The sequence below is a fragment of the Pan paniscus genome, chromosome 18, assembly GCF_029289425.2.
Source record: "Pan paniscus chromosome 18, NHGRI_mPanPan1-v2.0_pri, whole genome shotgun sequence".
Classification (NCBI taxonomy): Eukaryota; Metazoa; Chordata; class Mammalia; order Primates; family Hominidae; genus Pan; species Pan paniscus.
This window is the reverse complement of record NC_073267.2, coordinates 56,933,051-56,958,839: the sequence shown is the minus strand read 5'-3', so window position 1 is coordinate 56,958,839 and position 25,789 is coordinate 56,933,051. Positions and strand designations below refer to the sequence as shown.

At 37.4% G+C, this 25,789-nt stretch overlaps 1 protein-coding gene across 4 annotated transcripts in view; it reads right to left on the bottom strand.

Moving 5' to 3' along the window:
- Positions 1–25,789, bottom strand: part of PHKB (phosphorylase kinase regulatory subunit beta) — a 240,443-nt gene that overhangs the window by 195,982 nt on the left and 18,672 nt on the right. For all 4 annotated transcript variants that reach the window (XM_008973202.5, XM_003819794.6, XM_008973201.6 and 1 more), the window contains 3 exons: positions 8,379–8,468; positions 5,968–6,106; positions 2,762–2,861 (listed from right to left, as the gene is read on the bottom strand). In XM_008973202.5, the coding sequence (XP_008971450.3) occupies positions 2,762–2,861; positions 5,968–6,106; positions 8,379–8,468 (329 nt within the window). The remainder of the gene's footprint in view (positions 1–2,761; positions 2,862–5,967; positions 6,107–8,378; positions 8,469–25,789) is intronic.

The following is a 25,789-nucleotide window of genomic DNA, read 5'->3' as shown; positions in this document are numbered from 1 at the left end:
CATGTTGGCCAGGCTGCTCTCGAACTCCTGGCCTCAAGCGATCCACCCGACTCTGCCTCTCAAAGTGCTGTGATTTTAGGCGTGAGCCACCATGCCTGGCCTATTATTTTCAAGTGCAAATTAAAACAATATGTTTGTATGATAAAAAATATACAAAATATTAAGTGATCAAAACTGCCTGCAAAGTTACTTGTGTGCATCTCTGCTAAAATACAGAAGTTGGAAACACATCTGAAACACAGGGTCTAGAAGGGAAAGGGAATACTACTAATGATAACGACACAAATATTTACTGTATGTTCACCCGGTACCAGCCCTTGTGCTATGTGCTCTCTCTCATCCAAGTACTGACCAGGCCTGACCCTACTTAGCTTCTGGGATCAGACGAGATAGGGCGTTCAGGGTGGTATGGGGGCAGACACCATGTTCTCTATACATTCTCTGCCCTTCCCCACCCCCACCCATTCTGACTTCCGTGGCCGCCCTCCTCCTGTATCAACCAACACCTTTTCTGGGGTCTGATGAGTGTGTGGGCATTGGGCACCTTAATCCGGCATTCGGTTCATCCCGCAGAGCCAGGTCTGCTTACCAGAAGCGGCCCACTAGGCACTCACATTCCATACCCGGCTCCATACACCAGCAAGCCGGGCTTCTTACCCAACTAAAGTGTGAGAGTAGGTGGAGATCCTTTGGGTCGTAAAACCTCCAATCATTCACTTTACAGATGAAACCATGTGGGGTGGGTTTTGGAAGAGTGCCAGCCATCCTGAGAGAAACCTTGGAGGGAACCAGCCACTAGATGGTTCCATCAGTCTTTCACCCCTATACCCAGGTTGGATGACCAATTGATTTACACATCAGGACTGCTAGGGACTTCCACTAGTTTCCTCCAGCTTTGCCCTGACCAGGCACAGTTCATCATCTTTCAGGTCCTAACACGTGCCCTGGTGCTCCACCTCTGGGGCACTGCCCTGGGTGAGATGGGCCAGTGGTGCACCCTCAGGGGACTGGAGAGGCCTCGGGATCCCACCTCAGCCAGTGAGTGCACTGGCCTTCACCTTCACTGCGCCAAGGCGGCTTTCTTGCAAAACACTGACTCACCCACATGAGTTATTTCTTAATTCTTACAAAACCTAATAAGGGCAGTATTACTGGTATCCATATTTAACAGATGAAAAAAACGGGGCACATGTAAATTAAATAATTTGTCCAACATCACACAGCTGGAAACAGACTGGAAACCAGTACATTCATTTATGCAGATTGTCCTGAAAAGAGTTAATATAGTAGGCCTGAGACTGCTAACCACAGAAAGAATTGTTTGTGAGGTTGCCCCTTGGCTGATATGTGGACACTCAGATCATGAAAGGGTTTCCACTATTCCCTCACAAGAGGGGCTAAACCTAAATGTAAACCTAAAGTGTTTACATTAACAATGTGGTTGATACTACACACCTGGTTTCCTTCTGGATGTCTGGAACTTTGGTGAGTGCTAGACAGAGGATACCCACGTGACCAACCACTAACAAAAACCCTGAGCAATAAAAATCTCAAGCTTCTATTGAACTTCCCTGACAGACATTTTACATATGTTACAATTAGTCACAATCAGTTGCTGCGGGAATGAAGTGCATCTGTGTGACCCCACTGGGGAGGACTCCTAGGTGCTGGCATCTGGCTTCCTCCAGACTGTGTTCCATGCACCTTGACCCTTTGCTGATTATGCTTTGTCTCCTCTCATGTAATAAACCATAGCCACAACTATGACTATCTGATGAGTCATGTGAGTCCTCCTAATGAAGCATCAAACCTGTGGATGGTCTTAGGGACCCATATGCATTGATGTACACATATGGGCACTTACTATATTAGGACCTGGGATCACAGAGATGTAGGTAAGTAAGGGAATAGCCATTATGTTTGTACAGAGCTTTATAGTTTTTTAAATGTTGTTATGTATATTATTTTCTTTAATTTCCACATAACGCTGTAAAGCTGTTGTCTTTTTTTTCTTTTTGTTTTTTGAGACAGAGACTTGCTCTGTCGCCAGGCTGGAGTGCATTGGCATGATCTTGGCTCACTGCAACCTCCGCCTCCCAGGTTCAAGCGATTCTCCTGCCTCAGCCTCCCGAGTAGCTGAGACTACAGGTGCACACCACCATGCCCGGCTAATTTTTGTATTTTTAGTAGAGACAGGGTTTCACCATGTTGGCCAGGATGGTCTCGATCTCTTGACCTCGTGATCCGCCCACTTCGGCCTCCCAAAGTGCTGGGATTACAGGCGTGAGCCACCGTGCCTGGCCTGTAAAGCTGTTTTCTAAGCCTATAATTCCTAGCCTTTTTGTATGTAAATGAATGAAGTGTTACATTTTTAAACTAAAGTTCACTTAAGCCAGAGCAATTCACATGTCCAAAAGTAATTCTGACAAGGATATTCTTTAATAAAATATTGGTTAGAATTATCGACATTGTGAGGTTCCTGAGAAACTGGGTCTTTATCAAGCAACACCAGATGCAAAACACAAACAAATCCAAGTCTAAATAACAATTCTCAATCACCTCTTGCTTAAGGTGTTCCTTCAATCTCAGGATTTCAAACCCTGGGCTAGAATGGCAAAGGCTGTTAACCTATCTAGGCCGCCCTAGGATGTGGCTTTCCCTTTGAAAAGTACATTCTTCTTCAGAAGAAACCATTGCGATACTAGTTAAATTAAACCTTCAGAATGATGGGAGAATTCCCGTCCACACCACAGTGTTTTACCTTATCGGCCTGACGCATATAGCAGTAGAGAATTCCTCTCATGCATTTTATAGCTGAGTGCTCCAGCTCATGGGTCCTTCCCTTGTCATCATCAATTCGCCTGGGTGAGAGAGATAACTCATGAAACAAATTGGAAATGCATTTGAAAACGAAGCAGAGCTTTCGATAATTAAGTATTTAACTATCTGGCTAATCCTGTGTTCTGGTGACATCTACCAATTCTGTCACAGCGAAACTCCATTTTCCCAGCAAAAGTAGAAATGCTGCAATGAAAAAAAAATCCTATGATGAAACTTAGGCAGATTTTTCCTTCTTTCAAGGAAGTAAGCCAACTTCTTTTAAAAATAGTATACAATATTTCTACAGCGATTTGGCTGAAACTTGAAAGAATATTTCTATTGGAAAAAAATCCACCAACAGATTGTTTTAAATTCACTGTTATGAACTAAAGCCGATTTTTATTACCTATCCCTGTAGGTTATGCAATGGCCGCTTGGATTTAATTAGTAGCCACAAGTTAAGGTAGGTGCTGCCTTTCTTTGCTCTGCAGTGTGTTCAATACCGTCAGAGGAGGCATTTAGTCATAGTCAAGGATGCCTTCCTTCAACTAAACACACATCCAGGATGATACATGATGTATTTTGGCATAAAGCTTTATATTCTTTGGTTTTAATTTAAAATCAATTGAGCATATTTTACATCTCTTGCTTTTAAAAATAAAGAACACCTAAAATCTAACTATTTAGTTTAATAGTTAGATTAACCTAATACCTTAACCAAACCTAGTTTGGTTAAGATGTTCCTTCTGTCCACAAGTTGCTTTTTATCATAAATCAGTAACTTTCCAAAGGTGGATGAGAATCACCCACTACTAAAAAATAAAAGTGATTTATTCATTGTGTCACTTAATCTTAACTAAAAATATCTGGCAATCATTCTCACATGATTAAAAAGTATCACTTCTCTCCTTAAAAAGTATATTATAATTACCTCCCAGTTAAATCATAGATTGCATATACCATTCACTATTGGGAAGAATGATTATTATTTTGACATAGTATGGTAAATGTCAGTAAAAAGTAAGTTATTCATCATTAGCACATCACACCTTCTTTTTCATGCTGGCATTGCACAAAAATTAGCATGAATTTGCTCTATACAGTACTTTTCCCCTTGAGGTCAGACACAAGTGTTTTAATAGAGGCATATTCTACATAGATAGTGTGCCTGCAAAATGAGGACTTTAAAGTCTCTATCTGATGTTAGAAGCATTCTGGGAAAAGGTTAATATCTGACTTTTGTCCATATGCTGCCTATTCTCTTGTATTTGTTAAAGCAATTTTCCTGTAAACATTTTATTTAGAAAAATTTCAAATCTACAAAAAAGTTAAAAGGATGCTATAATGAATAAGCCTTTTGGTCGTCACTTAGATTCACCATTTTAACATTAGCTTGCATTCTCTATAATATTTTCTTCATTGTTTGAAAGTAAGCTACGAACATCATGACCCTTCACTCCTACACACTTCAGAAGTATCTCTAGAAAACAAGGAGATTTGCCTACATAACCATAATACCATTATTATACCTAAGAAATTTAATACTGATACTATATGATCTAATACATAGTCTTGGCTCAAATACTGAAGTGTCCCAAAAACATACTTTACAGTATTTTTAAATGCATGACCCAATTAAGGATCATGTATTGCATTTGGCTGTTGTATTTCTTTAGTCTCTTTTAATCTAGCCATCCTCATACTAATTTCCTAGTCATCTGTAATACTGACATGTTTAAAGAGTCCAGGCAAGTTGTCTTATAAACAGCCACAATTCAGCTTTGTCTGATTTTTTGTTCATATGTAGACTCATGTTAGATAACTTGGTAAGACGTCAGCACAAGGTGTATTTCCCATTGTGTCAAATCAGGAATGGCAATTAACATCAGTCTGTCTCATTATTGGCTTCACCATTTGGTGAAGGTGCTACTGATGCTCCCTGTACTCCTAAGATCAGTACCAGTTTTACATTTAATAAAGCCATATTGTCCTTACCTAGAATATGTAAGGAAATGCTTTTAGTGATGTCAGCATTTAAGTGTGCTAAAGAAGACTACTGCATCTTATCTCAGTGTTTGATTTTCTTTTTAAAATCCAACACATCAGTAATTTCAAACAGATAAATCATGTTCATGTGGAAGATACAATTTTTAAATCAGAAACATAACTATGGATCACTTTCAGAAAATTAGTATTCAGAAAGTTAATCTTACTGATCTTAATTATGGTTAAAATGTATTACAACTATGTGTTAGCATCCACATTCAGTGCTTTCTACATATAATGAAATAAATAAAGGAGAAATTTTGTATTGTCAAACTATTTCTTTTTTTTTTTTTTAACTTTATACAACTATTTCACTTATGACCAAACTTAATAAGAGATACTATGCTGAAGTGCAGTGATAAAACCAGAAATTGGGTAGGGGAAAAGAATTCTGACCCTGGCTCTATCATTAATGAGTTGCATCATTTTGAACAAATTTGTTAAGTACTTGGGGTTCTAATTTTATTATCTGCAACATTTAGTCATCATCAGTTCTCTCCATTATTGAAACCAATCAACACAATGAGAGTGGGTAGGTAGTTCATTCTACCAATGACTAAAAATGGTGATTTACAAACCTAGAGACAAGAAGTTTTGGTCACAAAGTCATAAAATCTTAGAACTGGTCTGATATAAGCTCTTAGAAAAATGAAACGGTTTAGGCTGGGCATGGTGGTTCACACCTGTAATCCCAGCACTTTGGGGGGCCAAGGCTGGCAGATCACTTGAGGTCAAGATTTCGAGACCAGCCTGACCAACAGAAACCCCATCTCTATCAAAAATACAAAAATTAGCCAGGCGTGGTAGTGCATGCCTGTAATCCCAGCTAGTAGGGAGGCTGAGGCAGCAGAATTGCTTGAACCCAGGGGGCAGAGGTTGCAGTGAGCCAAGGTCATGCCACTGCATTGCAGCCTGGGTAACCTCATCTCAAAAAAAAAAAAGAAAATGAAAAGGTTTAGAGGCCTAAAAAGGGATGTGAGCAGTCATAGGTTGCACAGTGAGTCAGCAGCAGAGCCAAAAGATAGCGGCTCAATTAGTCTTGGTCCTACAAAACCCTATTATCCACTCTCAAAGTTACGAGGAGAACACATACCAGCTCACCTGTATGCAAGAGCCAAAGCCCAGGCCCCAGCAGCGCAGTATAGGCTGTCCTGGATCTTGGCCTTCTGGTCACCACCGCATGTTTTAGTGGGAAAGAGACCGGTAGTTGGACTTTGATACAGCAGCAATGTTGACTTGACTGCAATTGAGGACAAGACAAAGAATGAACTGTACAGCCAGCAACTTTCCTTGGGCTAAATGTTTTAATCTTCTTTGGTTTCCTCATCCCACTTCTGACGATTTTGTTTCTAAACTTGCTATAGTACAATACTTCTGAAGATGTGGAAACAACTTCATGTCACTCCAGCCTTAGTGGGAATCCACCCTACATAAAGAAATCTTTCCAGTTTTAGGAAAGGACTCAGCTAATTAGGACTTAAAAAGCCTTTAACACATCTCCGGTAATGTCAATGTGTGTTAGAAATCTTATTAGGACAACATCAGGTACAGAGGGAAAAAGAGATCAAGCAAAAGACTAAGTATAATATTTTTAAAAAATCAGTTCAATAGGTAAACTTAAAGCAAATGCACAAGAAAGAGTAGCATACATTTAGTAAATCACAAAGCCACCTCAACTGCTACAGTAAATGATCAACAATGTAGGAAGCGCGAGGGGAAGATCACAGAACAGGCTGGAATCCTGTGTTTCACTGATGACTAAATTGTGCCTGGTCTTCAGAGGGAGTGTACAGTATTCATTTTACTTTATTGTACAGGTTAGGAAAATGTTTAACATTTTAAAACTGAATTCCATCCATATATAACATGAACACAGCAGCAAGTAAATAATTTTTTATGAACATTTTACTTAAATAAGTCTGAAATTAATGTTTTATTATCTTTTATAAATGAGCTCTAAAATAGGAAAACACACACACTAAAATTACATTTACTAAAAACTATTTTATTGCTATCTAACTATAAATGGATGGGTAATGCTTTTCCTAAAATGCATTACATTAACCTTATCTAGATTGGCAACTACCCTTTTGTTTTGAGACAGGGTCTCACTCTATAACCCAGGCTGGAATGCAGTTGCATGATCATAAGCTCACTGCAGCCTCTAACCCCTGGGCTTCAGTGATCCTCCCAACTTAGACTCCCAAGTAGCTGGGTCTACAGGCAATCGCCACCATGCCAGGCTAATTTTTAAACTTTTTGTAGAGATGGAGGGCTTGTTATGTTGCCCAGGCTGGTCTCGAACTCTTGGGTTCAAGCAGTCCTCCCATCCTGGTCTCCCAAAGGGCTAGGATTACAGGCATGAGAGATCACACCTAGCCATGTTATCTACTTTTTAGGATAGTTTTCCAAAGGTCGAAAACATTCTGTTCTGGAGCTGGGATCACAGGAGTGCACCATCACACATGGCTGATTTTTGTATTTTTAGTAGAGACGGGGTTTCTCCATGTTGGTCAGGCTGGTCTCAAACTCCTGACCTTGTGATCCACCCGCCTCAGCCTCCCAAAGTGCTGGGATTACAGGCGTGAGCCACCATGCCCGGCCTCTAAATTGATCTTATCATAATCATTTCTTTCAGAAAACCAGGGTATTTATTATTTTTCCCAGTGTAAAAAATTAGTCCTAAGAGTCCAAAATACACAATTGACATAAAAAAATATAGTTAGTTCTCTTTAGCTAGTTATTGCCAAAAAGATAATAAAATGGGCAACTTAATGCAAGCAAGAATCTTGACCAAAAGAAGTAAGATTGAAGTTTTATATGAAGTTGAAATAGACAAAAAAATCCATCATCTTAGGGGGAGAGAAATCAAATTTTATGTTTTCTGCCATCCTAGTACAAGTAAATGGCATAAAATGTAAACTGACAAAAAGATTAATATGCATTCTAATAGATGGTCTGACAAACAAAGAAGAGGCCCTTATACACATATCTGAAAGTTGCTTACTCACATTGAAAAACAAAATTTGCAAGGCTGGTCCTGGAAAAACAAAATAAAACAAACAAAACACCAGTGCCCTGATATTAATAATACTAACTTGTGATTATCTCTTGTATCTCAATGAATTAGAAACGGATATAAAAAGTTTAGGACTATCTGGGAACAATGTTTAGGTAAATGAGCAAATTAATACTTATATGAAATATTTGTGTATTAATCAAGAAACATCCTCAAGGTCTCAAATCTGGTAATGTTTAGGAAGATTAAAAAAACACAGAAGATATTGGTGACAGTTTTAAAATTCTTCAAGGGCCAGATATGATCTGCCAGAGTCCTTTTATAGTCCTGATATCGACATACAATTGGAATACACAGCTACTTAAGCACTGAAAGTACCCCAACATCCCAATGACAGAACAATATCATCCACATAATGTACATGATTTAACTAGGGCAAGGGGAATACTAATCGCAGATACCTAAGGACACGTTTTCCTCAGGTTTTGCTCACCAATTCTGTAATAATGGTCCAACTTATCCCAGAGAGTTTCATTATCAGGTCTTGGAAGATTAATGCTTTTAAGAGGTTCATAAACTGAGCCTAAAAGAAAAAATAAAAACCCATCAAATTCAGTCATTTTCACAAAGATAAACAAAGAAAAACTCTAAACAAATGAAGAAGCAGTGTGCTTAATCTAACTTCCATTATTTTATGTGAAGTACCATACTTTACTACTTGTAAACCTTCTTGCTGGGGGAACAAGAGGGGGAATAAAGTACCTTTGAAAATAAATACAGAAGAACTTGAAATGTCATGGGATATTCCCACCCTTACCTCCAGCACTCAATCCAACTAACTGATGTGTACATGGTCCAAACAACTAAGTGTCACTAATACTCATGTGGTAGTCATTTGTCAATAGATTCTAGTTATTAAGAAATATGTCTAATTATGGGACCATAAATCCAAACTTCATTCCTTATGCTAATGTTTCATTACACAAATTTTTCTCAAATAATCATACCCCCAAACCCTCAAGGAAAGAAGATAATGTTCACATACTCCAAAGCCATCCACTCCACGAATATTCAGCTAGGTTTCATGCTGAAATTCCTAATCCTCTACTTTCTCCCAGGGAGATGATATTCTTGCCTTATTATCTGTACTATAAGCAGATCATTTCTACTTCTCAGCCTTGAAAACTACTCAAAGGTGTTAGCAGAGTCAGCTGCTCAAAAGCTACAAAATACACAATAATCATGATAATTTGCCACAAAATGGATATAGAAAATTGTTCACTTGACTAGTGCACTTTCTCAACTGCTAACTGAAAGACAGACATCTGAACCTTCAGCCATCAGACTATGTACTGTCTCTCATTCTTGTTATAAGCACTCAGAAATTACAAACATCTCAAGGTCACAATTAATCCACCTCTGGATTCAGGTAATGTATACCATATAGCCTAAGAACATAGCACAAAAATGAACCTATAATTTACCTAGTTGGGGAAATCACATTGGCACAGATTAAGATTCTGTTTTTAAAGAAAATTAAAGCCTTTATACTCATAAAATTGCTATGTCCAACACGCTAGTTTAAAGCCAAGGTTTTGGGAAGCCTTTATGTTTAGGCAGATAGTAACATTAAGAAGAAAGTAAAGAAAGAGTGTATACATTCAGGCAACAGTCTCATTATCGTTTGTTGAAAAGATAGACTAAGTACTGTCTCTCATTCTTGTTAAAAGCACTCAGAAATTAAAAACAACTCAAGGTCACAATTAATCCATCTCTGGATTCAGGTAATGTATACCATATAGTCTAAGAACATAGCATAAAAATGAACCTATAATTTACCTAGTGGCAGAAATCACATTGGCACAGATTAAGATTCTGTTTTTAAAGAAAATTAAAGCCTTTATGCTCATAAAATTGCTGTGTCCAACATCCTAGTTTAAAGCCAAGGTTTTGGGAAGCCTTTATGTTTAGGCAGATAGTAACAATAAGAAGAACCTAAAGAAAGGGCCTATACATTCAGGCAACAGTCTCATTATCTTCTGCTGAAAAGATAGGTAATTTGTAGATAAGACTTGCTCTGAGCGAAAAGAAGATTTTCTTACAAGAGTATTCACAATGGCACCAACAGGAATGGGTCCATAGTGAGGAACGGAGAGACCTATCAACATACAGAACATCAGTACTCCTTTCCTGCTTGAAAGGAAAGGACCCAGCCACCCCTCCAGTCATGCCCTTGCCTTCCTGTATTCAACTAGCTCCAGGCAGGTATAAGTATATGGGTAGCCTGGCAATCAGAAAGGAGTAATATGCCACTGCTAGAGCATAAGGTAATAAGCTCTAGGAGTCTATACACTCCCAGTGAAGCTCATTCACTATGAAAGAAAATAAATTAGGTACAAATAATCATAATTTATAAATTGTGCATATGTATATATAAAAATTAAAGGGGACACCTTTGCTGAGGTGGAAGAATTGCGGGTAACATTTCTGTTTTTATTTAGATCTCTATTAGTAGAGGTAGTATTTTGCTTTACATACAAAACATAAATCACCAAGAGCTGAGTATAAAATTCCATTAAAATTAAATGATACATGAGCATATGGATATAGAATATGCAAACTTAAATCAACCTGCATTACAATGGTAGGTGAATTGATTTTGAGAGATTGTTTTAATGATATTTATACCAAGATTTTAGATTTTAAAATATTTATTTTTAAAAGTGCTAGGATATTTAAGAACTAAGGGACTATAGTGATTCTGTCATCTAATTTTTCTTAAAAAAAAAAAAAAAGGAGTTCTGTTAGAGGCGACAATAAATAAACAAAAGGAAAATCAGACCTCTCAAGAAAATAAGTATCTATTCAGTAAGAGGAAAAATAGAAGATGTTCAAAGCATAGCAGAAAAGGGTAAAAGTAAAATCATCTAAATTATACATTCAAAGAACGCCCATGATAAGTCAAGAACAGCTTGGTTAGATAAACGTTATTATTTTAGTGATTACCATTGTATTGTTTCTAAAGTAACTACATAAAATTAAACAAGGATGTTCTACACAATTAACAAGGATGTTCTACACGATTTATGGTAAACAATACCACAAATCTAAGTCAAAGGAAAAGTAATCAATGTTAACATTTTAAACAAAAATAGGACATCTGGAAAGCATCAATGCCAGTAAAAATGGAGACAGCAATTAACAGAGCATGAACTCCCAAAGCAAATTAAAGAGCTACAAAATAACAGAAAATTCTACTAAATGTTCTAATTGAAATGAAATTGTAAAATGTTAATTTTTCTTTTCCATGCTTTTCCCATTCGCATTATGTCTATACGCAAACATCACAAAGTAAAATAAAACTTATCAGTGATAGGAGAAAAATAGCTCAGAGCAGACTGAGCTAGGTGAGGTATGCAAAACTTACCAGGCTCAGGAAGACAAGAGTAGGGGACTTCAATCACACTTTCCTTCCTATGCACCCACACCCAAGGGCCATGTTTACAGGCATTTTTGTTCCTGACTAGCTGCCTTACCCATTATCTTCCAGTTCCTGGAATCTGTGATACAAAGAACAATATAGAGCTAATCAATAACTTTTGTTATATTAATATAAGTTACTGGAAACACAACTTAGAAGCTGCCTCCTTCCTTTAAAATCCACCTGTAACTGATGCTAATCAGAAGATATATTCAGGGCAGCTTCTATCTATGCTTCCACATAGATTTAGGCTTGAATACTCTATAATGAATCACATTTTCGGAATCTAGTTATTTAAGGTTAACATTTTGGTACCCTAGATGAGATCGGAAGTGGACCTCCAGAGAGCCCCACCACTTTACCAGCAATCGGCACCTTGGTACCAATACGATAAGTCCTTCTTCACCCAACCTTGCCAAAGTCAGCAGGAATCTCTGCTAAGGCCCCTGTTGGGATCTGAATCCTCCTGGCTTGATTAAGGATTAAGACTTTATTCAATTTGTACATATTCTTAACTAGTTGAGGTTGGAAGTGAAGTTCTATAAAAGGCAAGAGTTTCATTTGTTATTCTCTAGAGATCTGTTGACCTCGGATTTGTGACTTTCATTTTTCTCTGAAGTTAAGGTTTTATTTTGAACTACTTACTAGTTGGAGTTTTTCAACCTTTTCTATAGTTTAAACTTTGGTCTTTGAAAAGAGGAAGTGAATCTTTGAGGCTTAAGTGAAAAACATGTAATTTTAAAAACCGGTTAAATTCTGAAGCTTGGTTCAACTGATAAATCTAAAATGTTCTTGAGTGACCAAAATAATAAAAGGCTCTCATGAGTCCCACTAGGTTTCTGGTCATTCAGGAAGGAAAACGAAAATTATGGACAACTATCTCTAAAACCTAGACTTTGTCCTTAAAGGGTGACCCACCTTTAGAAACACCAGCTGGATTTATATTTAATGCTTATGGTGCCTCTTCATGCTAACATTTAGAAAACTGGTCACACGTAACTAAAGATGACCCCAAATTACAACGGTCGAAATAGTGTACTTTTAAAATACCTCAACTAGTTTATCTGTACTCTCAATTTTAAAAAGCTAGCTCTAAAATAAAATAACTAGGCGAGCTATTTTCAATGATACTTAGAAGTTTCTAAAAGAGGTTCTGACAAAGTTATTTCTTTGCAAAAGGAAAATGTAAAATTTTATAAAGTGACTTTTAAAATGAAAAATGCTGCTGAAATTGTTCCTCTTCCTCTTTCTGTTTATTCTAACTGCTCTTCCCTTCCCTCCTCCTGCTCCTGGTGTACTGGCCTCATTTCAGAAATGAGACAGCAAGTATAAAGAGGTCCCCAGAGAACTTCCAACTGGCCTGCACACTGGGAAGAGTGTGCAACGGGGTGGAGCCTCGGGAAGTGCGCACTGTTTGCCAGAGGGAGGAGCCTGATCTCCCCTCCAGGGTGGTACCTAGGATTCAATCTATGAGGCGGAAGCCAGCTAGCAAGACTTTCGCTTTGCTGAGACTCTCTGTTTACCTTTGTTTTCCTTTTTGCCCGATAAATTTTTCTTGCCCTTTAAAGTGCCTGCAAGCCTAATCTCTCATGGTTGTGTGACAAGGACCCCATTTTTAGGTGAACTAAGGAGAAAGTCTTACAACAGTTTAGCACCCAATGTGGGGCTTAAGAAAGGGTGAGTGAGATGCAAACCAAATCTATTTTTATCTCATTTTTAAGCCTTTTCATCCTCAGACTTCTGAGGGCAGGGGAAACCATGCCCCAACCCCCGTCACTCCCAGGTGTTGAGAAGGTCAGCCTCAGTCTCCATGGCATTTTCCTTTCTTTTTTGTGACGGAAGGGCGAGCAGCGGCTCCCGCCACCTTCCCCTCCCTGCCAAGGCTGGGGTGTGTGAACCAAGGGTGCCCAACAGCAGGCAGCTCTCCCTGCCATGCATCCATAGAGCCTTCCGCTCCCCCAGCCAGAAGGTCCCACTCCCTTGAACAGTAATGAAGTCTTTCTCACTGGTGGAGGAATCCATTTGCATAAAAATAAGAGGTTCCTCTTTAGGCATTTTAAACTGGTTTTTTCTTTCCTTTTCTCCACCACATCAGGAGTTGACTTTTAAATTAGCTTTTTTTTCCTTTTAGAAGACGTTTTAACTAGGCTAGGAATGATAAGGATCACTGTTTATATTCTCAGTAGAGTTTTAATTGTGAAAAAGGATTTGTGAGGCTGGTCTTAATCTGTAGCCAATCTAGTGTACTTTGTCCATCTTTCCATAGCAAACTTTGTGGCAGGCCTCCATCCTGTTTTACATCCTTGGGAGCAAGGCCTGCAACCACGTGGCAATGTTTTGTTCTAGCCTCACCATTTTACAATGGCAGCCAGGAGTTCAATCCTGCCTTAGGAAATGAGTTCTTTCTCATTTGATATCTGCAGGACCTTTGCCATTGTTTGATTCCCTGCCCCTCCACAAACTGACTTGGATTTTCTTTCTCTGAGCCTTTAGTAAAGTTTGAAAGCCAGAAATATCAGCTGTTTGGCCTGGCTAAAGTCAGGTATTAAGAAATTTTAAAAGGACCTTATTAAAGAGTGCTATGGCTAAAAGTCAGTTTAATTAAAAGCAGATATTCAAGCTCCAACAGCCTGGGACTCCTTGGGAAAAACACGGGGCGCCAGATATCCCATTTTGCAAAAAACCTCTGTTTTCCTCATGAAACCCCAGGAACTGGAAGTGGATAAATCCCTCTCAGAATTTAGGGTTCTGTTCTGTTTTGCATTGTGTTATCTGGCATTTTTGACTTTTGAGAGTATCAGAAATTACTTCACATTATGAGAGATACGTAAAGACTGGCAAATGAAAGGTCTTGCAACTACTGAATCTTCTTCTGTCTGCCTGTCAGTGTAGCTATATATGTGTTGAGTGTGATGTCTATAAAAAGACCTCTAAGTAATTGGCCTAAAGGAAGAAAAGTGCTTGGATTAAATATTTTTTAAAGGGAAGATAAAAGCTATGGTACCTTTTAGTTCACGTGACTTTAGTCTTTGGGAAATAACAACAGCCTTAAAGATTATTAGTAAAATGCAGATGTCACCAAAATGTAAATAGGAGGACTAAATTATGCAGGTTAGATACTAGGCTCACTAAATGTTTTAAGGTTACAAAGTGCCTTTTGGGTTTTAAGAACTATTTGACTTGCTTGCTCCACAACTGGTAAGGCAATTGACATATAGACATAGTTCTATATGTCTGTAAGGGACATATACTTCCTTACAGACATAGAGAACTATATGTCTGTCCCCTTATAGACATATAGAATTAACCACACCCTTAATTATGCTGGAAGGAGTCAATTATGCTGGCTGTATCTGGCACACAATTAAAACAACTTCCCAGGATTTACATTAAAGTTCAAATTGCTAGCAGGTACCATTAAAACACATAATTGAAACTACTGGAAATAGATTTACATGCTAAGTGTATAAAAACAGTAAAATGTGTTTTTAATGAAAGATTATTAGAAGATAGGAAAATGTAAAGTATTGGCTAGGGTTAAAGAATTGTTTTGAATTAGATAAGGTAAAGTTGAAGGTTCAAACAAGTGGCAGAAGGATCGTGGAAATGATTCTTGCAGAAGAGGCTTTCTGTGTGAACATGTTGACTAGGTTCCGGGGGTTATTATGTGGTTTCTCTGTGGGTTGAGCATTGGAATGAAAGCACAACAGGGTACTCTTGGGGCACTGATCTGCCCTTTGGCAAAATTTGGAAAGGGTTATAAAAGGTTTTTGCTTCATTAAAATTTCTCAGTCAAATAATTTATGGTAATCTGGAAATCAATTTCATAACATCAAGTGTGTTAATCCTCTAACATATTTAACAGGCTTCCCAAAATCAAACTTGAGCCTCAAAATTGCCTTTCCTGATACCTGGCTTTTGGGAAGCTTTAGAGGGCCCCTGGAGCCTCCAGAAAAGAGGTGAACAGGATCATCTGACATGTTTAGCTACATGGGATTGCCAGAATGATGTTCAATCTTCTTTAGGTTATATTTTGGTGAATACTAATATTTGCTCCAAAACTGTATGGAATTTCTAAAATTTAATGTCTAAGTATACGTTAGCAAACATAAGGTTAAGCTATTATAAACCACAGAGCTCACCAAACTTCTTTGTCAATTATGTTTCTAACTGTAACTACCCTGGACATTTCTATTCACAGATAATTGTTGTCTTCTTCTAATTCTTTTCAAAAGATGGTTTATAGTAAGTGATAGAACTTTGACAGGTGCTCTCAAATACAGGTTTCTGATAACTTTGTAGATTGCAATATTGGAATAAAGAAAAAATGTACAGGACTCATGAAGAGCTGAAATGTTCATGAATATCAAGAAATCAAGAACTAAATGGACTGAACTCAGAAAGCTGAAGCAATTATTTTTGACTTCTGCTTGAAATATTGCTGATCCTGGTTTTGTTTTTCAGTGTAAAGGAAACTTATTTTAAACTATTTATAGCCTTTAATAACTGAGTAAGGTATATTCCTGTGAACAAAATTTGGAGCATGTTTGTTTCTCTCTGCCTGATTCCTCACGAACCTGGAAACTACCTGTGAGTATTCTTAACTTATGGCAATATAGATGTTTGCATCAGTGCAATAAGAATCTATTTTTCTTTTGCAGCAGGACACAATTGGAGAAACTGGTTGTTTTACCAAGATTTCACTGGAACGGTATGCTTCCCGTTAAAGAGTCAAGCTCAACTTGCATAGCCAATAAAAGCCCCATGGTAAAAACTGGCCTCATACCATTGCCTACGCAGTTCTTGTACAGTGCTCCTAACCCGTGGTCAGTAAAGAATGCCACTTTCTAACAGGCCTACGAACTCTAAGTTTATCTTGGGACCTTAAGAGGAAAGAGTTACCCAACTCACAGGGTATTTGAGGATACAAACCCATGGCTGGGCTCAGCTTTAAAAGGTCTTATCTGAGATTCCTTGTGGAACAGAGTTCCATCGAAACCAATCTAAAAAGCCTATGTAGAAATAGTTATTCTTGCTGTACTTTATGCAAATAGTCAGGATAAGTATAAGACTAAAGTCTATGTTGCAAACAACTCAGTCCTATCATGATTGTTTCGTTTTGTTTTTTAGCAAAAATGAGTACTGGAGGAAGAGAAATTATGTTTCAAAACATATCATACATTTGTCATTAAATTCTAAACTCATTGGAGTTCTCCTCACGAGGTCAGGAGATCGAGACCATCCTGGCTAACATGGTGAAACCCCATCTCTACTAAAAATACAAAAAATTAGCCAGCCATGGTGGCATGCACCTGTAGTCCCAGATACTCGGGAGGCTGAGGCAGGGAGAATCACTTGAACCCGGGAGGTGGTCACAGTGAGCGAAGATTGCACCACTGCGCTCCAGCCTGGGCGGCAGAGCGAGACTCTGTCTCAAAAAAATACAAATACAAATAAAAAAACAGCCATACTACTCAAAGCAATTTACAAATTCAATGATACTCCTATCAAACTACCAATGACATTTTACACAGAAATAGAAAAAAAATTTTTTTTAATTCATATGGAACCAAAAGAGAGGCAATAGCCAAAGCAATCCTAAGAAAAGAACAAAGCTGGAGGCATCACACTACCTGATTTCAAACACACTACAAGGCAGCTACGGTAACCAAAACAGCATGGTACTAGTATAAAAACAGACACATAGACCAATGGAACAGGCTACAGAAACCAGAAATAAAGCTGCACACCTACAACCACCAGATCTTTGACAACATTGAAGAAAACAAGCATTGGGGAAATGACTCCCTATTCAATAAATGGTACTGGGATAACTGGCTAGTCATATGCAGAAGATTGAAACTGGATCCCTTTCTTTTACCATGTATAAAAATCAGCTCACAGTGGATTAAAGACTTAAATGTAAAACTTAAAACCATAAAAACCCTAGAAGAAAAGCTAGGAAATATCATTCTGGACATAGGCCATGGCAAAGATTTATAACAAAGAATCCAAATGCAATTGCAACAAAAACAAAAACAAACATTGACAATTGGAACCTAATTAAACTAAAGAGCTTCTTCACAGCAAAAGAAACTACCGATAGAGCAAACAGACAATCTAGAGAATGGGAAAAAAATTTGCAAACTCTGCATCCAACAAAGGTCTAATATCCAGAATCTGTAAGCAATTTAAACAAATTAATAAGCAAAAACTAAACAACCCTATTAAAAAATGGGCAAAGGACATGAACAGACACTTCTCCAAAGAAGAGATACATGCAGCCAACAAGCATATGAATAAATGCTGAACCTTACAAATTATTAGAGAAATGCAATTCAGAACCACAATGAGATACCATCTCACACCAGTGAGAGGGGCTATTATTAAAAAGTCAAAAAAATAACAGATGCTGGCAAAGCTGCGGAAAAAAAGGGAACGTTTATACACTGCTGGTGGGAATATATAAATTATTTCAGTCACTGTCGAAAACAGTTTGGAGATGTCTCAAAGAACTTAGAACTATCACTCGATCCAGCAATCCCATCACTGAGTATATACTCAAAGGAATATAAATCATTTTACCATAAAGACACATGTATGTGTATGTTCACTGCAGCACTATTCACAATAGCAGGGTCATGGACTCAACCCAGGAGCCCATCAACATTGGATTCATTCAAAAGGTGGTACCTATATACCATGAAATACCATGCAGCCATAAAAAAATGGAATGACGTCCTTTGTAGCAACATGGATGGAGCTGGAGGCTGTTATTCTAAGCAAATTAATGCAAAGACAGATAACTAAATACCACATATGCTTGTTTATAAGTGGAAGTTAAACACTGCATACCTGTGGACACAAAGAAGGGAACAATAGACACGGAGGCCTCTTTGAGGGTGGAAGGGTAGGAGGAGGGTGAAGACTGAAAAACTACCTATTGGGTACTATGCTCATTACCTGAGTGATGAAATAATCTGTACACCAAACCCCTGCAACACACAATTTTCCCATGTAACAAATCTGCACATGTACTCCCTCAACCTAAAATAAAAGGTGGAAAGAAAAAAATATATATATATATATAAACTCTTGTACCTAATAATATAACATTTGGCCTAGGTATGTTTTCTCACAGACATAATATTTTAAGGCACGATTTCAAACCTATCACAGGCATATGATGTTTACAAATAGCTTAGATAATAGAGCTTTATGGATAGTTGCATTAATGTCTGCAAAAATCCTCATTGCCTGAAGCAATATATTGATTTAAAAAACATTTTACATAGCACTCCCTACTGGATACTGATACTGGAAGTTAAAAATATTATACAAACAACATACTTTCAGATTTCTTTGGGTTTTGGGTTCTAGCAGAAAAATACACCAAATCTGTGAAAATAGAATCTTACCCTAGGGAAGGAATCAGTCAGTGTTTACCATCCGTGTTTCATTAATGATTCTCTAATTTTGGGAACTGAGCAACTTGAGGTTCACCAGTTCTAATTTCCAACTTCAGATTCTTCTCCTGCCTTAGCTAATTGTGATTAGATAATCTTCCAGTTATGGGTCATGTAAAGAATAGTAATTTTTCAGAATCAGGAATAAATCTCTGAAAGCCTGAGGTGTACAATTTTTGAAGACTGTGTTGCAGAAGTTAACAAACTAAGAAGTATGTACAAAGAAGCAGTGAATAATCCAAATCCCTAGGCCAAGATGTTCCCCAAAAAGATAATCAAGAAGTAAGCATAATCCGAAGATCTTTTATTATAGAGGTCAAAGAGTCCCATAGTTCCATGAGGTTTGTATATTCCGGGTACTCATACATGCACACAGGAGGGTGAGGAGGGCAGAAAGGTTGCAGACGGGGTAGGCATGGGAGAGCAGAGGAAAGAGGCTTGTATATGAACATACAGTCTATCAGCAAACTACATCTTTGGCTTATTAAGTAAATTATTAAGGCATTAATATTTGAGCTGCTGAGACAGCAAGCATTCCCATAGAACAAAGTCTATATGTTTGTCCTATGACTCATCTATACAAGATACAATATATTTTCAAGCAGTTTTGAAAGTTAAATTACATCATCTTCAGGCAATAATTTCCTCTTCTTAAAATTCCGATTTACTCCTTCACTGATACAAACTAGCGAAAGGACAAGTCATCCAATACATTCTCAACTTTGGATCTCTAATGCTGGCACATAGGAGGTTCTCGGTAAATATTTATGAACTGAACTGAGTGATCCACATTATCGGGGAGGCCTTCTTTAATTCCCACAGCAGTTAATTGCTCGATCTTCTGCAACCTTAATCACTGCTTGTTTATCAAAAGTGATCACAATACATTTTATTTTCACCATTTGATTAATGTGTTATTTTCCGTACTACATTGGAAGACGATCAATTACAGGAACAATATCTAATACATGGTAGGTGACAGTAAATGTTTAGTAGGAAGGAAGAAAAAGGAGAGAAGCTGACAAAATATGTTTCAGGAAACTTTTTTTTTCTTTTTACTACTTTTTTTTTTTTTTAATCTTTTGTCAACCACTGACTTTCAACAGAAAGCGGTGAGGGACCAGGCACAGTGGCTCACGCCTATAATCCCAGCACTTTGGGAGGCCAAGGCAGGAGGATCATTTGAGCCCAGGAGTTCCAGATCAGCCTTGGCAACATGGCGAAACCCCATCTGTACAAAAAAATTTAAAAATCAGCCAGGTGTGCTGGTACACACCTGTAGTCCTAGCTACTCAGGAGGCTGAGGTGGGAGGATCGCTTGAGCCCAGGAGGCAGAGGTTGCAGTGAGCAAAGATCATGCACCTGGACTCCAGCCTGGCGACAGAGTGAGACCTTATCTCTAGATAAATAAATACGAATGAACCAAAGAAAGCAGTGAAGTTGCTCTGCTATGTATGAAGTCCTGACCCAGAAGCAGCGTTCAGGAAACTTTTGATGACCAGTTTACAAATTTATTCTCACAGACTACCCTATCTCCTGCTACTGTCACATCCACATTCTCTGATTTAATAATGTAGTTCCACCTCCTGAGCAAGATTTCCATGATTAGACAAGTTGGAAAATTTGTCTTCCTCACTTTAGAATGGATGCATCTTAACCTCTATAGTTAAAAAGATTTGAATATACTATACATAGATTCAGCACTGTGAGCATCTTCAAGATGACTGATATCTCTTTGAGAACAAAAGAAACAAAACTTAAACCATGATTTATTTTCTGCACAGTTCCACCATACACCGAAATTTAAAATATTATGGAATAAATGTGCTCTCAATGGAGGAATAAATAAATAAATAATGACACCTTCATTCAATGAGGTATGTTAAGACAGTTTAAGGAATAAGGTAGTTCTATATGTATTATGAAAGACTAAATACAGTGTGGAAAAGTAATGTTACAGAAGAAAAGATGTTTAGCATGATCCTAGGTGTTGAAAAGCTAAGCAACAATAACTATATATGTATAACATTTGAAACGTACATGCATATATAGATAACTAAGTACTTTAAAATGCCTAGAAGGATACACACCACATTGTTAAAAATGATTACCACTAGGGAAAGGAGTGTGATTTTTATTCTTTATAGTTCTGATTGTAAAAATACTATATGAAAATATTATATGCATTTACTACTTGTGCAATTTTTTAAATGGAAAAAGGAAATTTGAATGCCTAACTACTTATGCATTGCACAAGATAGTTTATATACATTATTCCATCCCATCATCCTGACAAAGCTGTGAGACTGGTATCACAGCTTTGTCATACCACATGGAGGCACAGAGAAGTTATTAAATGGCAGTCTGAATTTGAAAACAGGGCTCTGTGAAGACAAACTGTACATGTGCACTTTTCCTTATACCATGAAACCTCACACAAAAAAATGCTTCACTGAGAAGCATTGAGCCTTTAATCCTTGCTTTCACTTTCTGCTTTAAACAGGAGATTGCTCCAAAATTATTTGTATATGCATACATACATATATACATACTTTTATTTAACAACTCCTATTTATTATTATACTTCATTTGAACCCTCAAGATTTCGAGTCTACGTTTCTCCATGATGGATAGCAAGGTGGGTAAGAAACATATTTCACATGTAAAATAAGAAATGGCAAATATGAAATAATGTAACTTCATAAAAAGGAAGCAAAATTTGCCTATTCAACTTATCCAAATAATATGTGAAAAGCCCATTCCACCATTCCCATTTTATTTTTAATAAAAAGGTATTAAGTTCTTCCAGTGACCTTTAGAGAAAGAACATGGCCTATAAAATCTATTTCAGGATATTAAACCTGGTTGATGTTTCATGTGTTGACCTTATGAATAGCAATCACTCAACTAGATATTTCATTTTCCTTTCTTATTTATACTACCTTCCCATAATATACTATGATTTTGTATGATTTCTGTGAGGTCAGAGCTGTATTCTGACAATTCTAATCTTTCTATAAAGTTTTTGGAACTCCTTTTTAGGGAACAAATGCATTTAGAAGTGGTTATTTAATGTTATAAATGGCAATTGTTTTATTCACTGAAGCAACCCCAGTGCCAACAGTGCCTGGCACATAGTGAGTGCTTAATAAGTATTTACTGAACAAAATGAAATTACTATACTCTGATGTCTAAACCTTACCAAAAGTTACTGTGACTCAGCCACAATGAATAAGGTGATGAATCAGTGCAGATGAAGTGAAGACTCACTCATCAATAACCTTAACTATAACTATAAGGTAATTCATTGTTCTCTTCTATTGAGTGTGTTCTATTCTATTCTCTTATGTTCTGTTATTCTATTGCTTATAAACGGAGATGGGAATGATATAAAAAGATGATTAAAAAACGATTTGACCAATGGCAGCACCACTAGAATAAACATATGTAGCCTTACAAGTGGATCACTTTATAGAGAATAATACTAATCTGAACACATAATAAGATTTCTCAAGAGAAACTCAGGGTCATTATTTCATACTTATACTACAAGTAAAAATTTAAAATTCCAAACTTCTAAGGCTTAAATGACAGAGTCTTAGTTCACCATATTAACTGAATTATATGGAGGGGAAAAGAACTTCACTATATACTACTTTAAATCTTTACAGAAAGAGCCAGGTGTGGTGGCTCACACCCATAATACCAGTACTTTGGGAGGCTGAGGCAGGTGGATCACCTGAGGTCAGGAGTTTGAGACCAGCCTGGCCAACATAGTGAAACCGCATCTCTACTAAAAATACAAAAAATACAAACCTTAGCTGGGTGTGGTGGTGGGCGCCTGTAATCCCAGCTACTGGGGAGGCTGAGGCATGAGAATCGCTTGAACCCAGGAGGTGGAGGTTGCAGTGAGCTGAGATCACGCCACTGCACTCCAGCCAGGGTGACAGAATGAGACTCTGTCTCCAAAAAAAAAAAAAAAAGAAATTATTTAATAGACCAGGCATGGTGGTTCACACCTGTAATCCCAGTACTTTCGGAGGCCAAGGTGGGTGGGTCATTTAAACCCAGGAACTCGAGACCAGCCTGGACAACATGGCAAAACCCCATCTCTCCTAAAAATACAAAATTTAGTCAGGCATGGTGGTGTGTGCCTGCAATCCCAGTTACATGGGAGGCTGAGGTGGGAGAATCGCTTGAGCCCAGGAGGCAGAGGTTGCAGTGAGCGGAGATCACTGCCACTGCACTCTAGCCTGGGTGATAAAGTCAGAGCCTGTCTCAAAAAAAAAAATTAATTGTATTATGTCTTGTTATTATACTGATAAAGATGTTATATTAGGCATTTTATTGTGTCATACATTATTCTACACAAGTCCTACAGAAATAATACTTTCAAGTCATTCAGCATTTTGAAAAATAGACCCAAACCATTTCCACTTCTCATTTACACTTTGATGAAGCCTGTTCTATATTCTTGTCTTGGCAAAATTCAGCAGTACATTTAATATGAATGTTACTACTACAATTAGAAATTGTATAGAAATTATAATCTGTATAATTAAAATGAATATGGGAAGTCTTGAATGTTAGCAGGAAAAAACACAATAAACTATAAATTAGCAAAGTAAGCTGACTGTAAATAAAAACCAGAATAAAACTAGATATACTTCTGAAGGACAGTACAGAGTTTGTAGGTAATGAATGCTAGTTAATTTTCTTCCAATCGAAACACACTGAAGTTTTGTTTATTGGCTAAGTGAAACAAGGAAGAGATGGCATTAGCCTTTCCCACACTATACTTACGTACAACCCCTAGACTTCAGTGATTTGCTCCAATGCTGTCCTGAGAATCCGTCTAAGGAAGTGCCTTGCAAAGACCTACCTATAGTATAATCGTTAACTGACCAAACTTTCTCATACGGAATCCAAGCCACATTTTTCACAAGCCAGCTTTCATTCTTTAGTGAATAAGGTTAAACCCAATGTTAAATCAAGTAAAAGAGAGAAACTGCCTTCCCCTACCCCAGCCCTCAGAGTATCAACAAACTGCTGGAGGGGAGAACGTCTTCATAGCTAAAAGTTCATAGAAGGTCTTCATAGCTAAAAGGTCATGGAAGGTCTTCATAGCTAAAAGGTCATGGAACCAACAAGCGTTTTGAAAACAGGAAGAACTGGGCTGTAATCACAGCTGTATCACTTTGTAACTTTCAAGACCTGGGCTCTCTCTGAGCTAGGTCTTCTCATCTGAAAAGTGGAGAAAATTATATAACCTCACAGGGATGTTGTGAGGCTTAAGTGAAATATTTTAAATAAAGCAACACATAGTGCATATTAAATACGAATTGTGTTCTCTTCTTTGCCTTAAATTTTGTCATCTACTTCAGCACTTAGACAGGACTGGGGCACAATGTGGGAAACCAACGATTTCTGGATTAATTGGCTTTGTCAGGTTACTGTCAGAATCCTCTTGATCAATGCAAGAATGGATGACCCACATAATGATTTTTAAATCAGCAAATTAAATAATCAGTAATTTTTAAAAACAGAAAAAGACAACTAAGTGAAATAATGTGAAGTTAAAGCAGCCTTGGGCTGCAATGGGTAGTTTAGTGATTATGAGCAGGAGCTGCAGAAAACCAAGATTACCACTTTTTCTAACCATGCCAGAGGGAAGAGCATTAATTATGTCAGATGTTGGATAAAAGCGCCAATAAAATATGACCCTGTGCTACACAGGAGTGATGCTAATAAGTCTTCAAGAAAAATTTTATAACCAAAATGAATGATCATTTCTGAAGCATGACTATTCAGAGCTAACCTTAATTTCACGAAAAGTCACTAACAACCGTCATGCCTAACTAAAGCTAGTTGTCAAACATCCCAGAAAACCATGCTGTCTCTGTGGGAGACAAAGCAAACTCACGACCCTTGGGAGAGGAATCAAATATCTCATAGAGAAGTATAGAATGAGTATGAAGTTGTCACACCCACACTATAATGAAGACATCAAAATGTAAATTAATCTACTTTCTAATAAATACATTTAAAATTACAGAACTGGAAAGCTATAATAGGCATTCTTTAAGTTCTAATTCATCATTCAATATGCTATTCAGACCATCTAGTTTGGCTTAAAATTTTTTTCATGTCTATTCTAAGTGTAGCTTAACTTTACCATATTTTTATGGACTATTAGTTTTTTATGTAATACGAAACTGAAAGAATGTGACTATGGGTGAACATGACGTCTATTAAAATTTTGCAGTACTTTAATTTGCATTATAATTTAGTTATAAGAATTTTATTGTAGCAAAAAATTGAAATGAAAACTGGAGTTATGACAATGGATATTGAAGGTACTCAGCTTATACTACAGCAAATGAAACTAAACTACTTCTGTAACATGAAACTACAATAGAAATCAGCCTTGAACTTGTCAGTTTTTTGTAGTTAGTTTGAAGACTGTTTGCTGTTTCCTCTACTTTTCAAAGAAAATTATATATCTTGAAGCACCTACCACTATTTTTACGGTCATTCCATAATATTGTTGAGTCTTACAAGGATACTTAGGAAAAAAAGAACTTCTAAAGCCAGTGTTTAATACTATTGTTCTCTTTTAAATGATAAGCTGCATGAAATATGAAAGAGGCTGGAAGGAACCCAATCCCACCAGCATCAGCAAGAGCCTCCACAAAGACCTTTAAGCAATTAGCACATCAGTTTCTCAAAGATACACATGTGGAAAAATAAACTGGACTCGGGTGGAAATCAGCTTAACTTCTAGTGCTAACCAGTTATACCTCTGATTTCCATTCAATTGGTTAGGCAGCTCTCTGAAAATGGAGGCAGTCATTACATCCTGAAGCAGAGCTCCCTAATGAAAGGAGAACTACATGATCCTCAGGACACAGAAGGGATCACTAATTACTGTAGTCATGAATGATAAACAGATGAGAC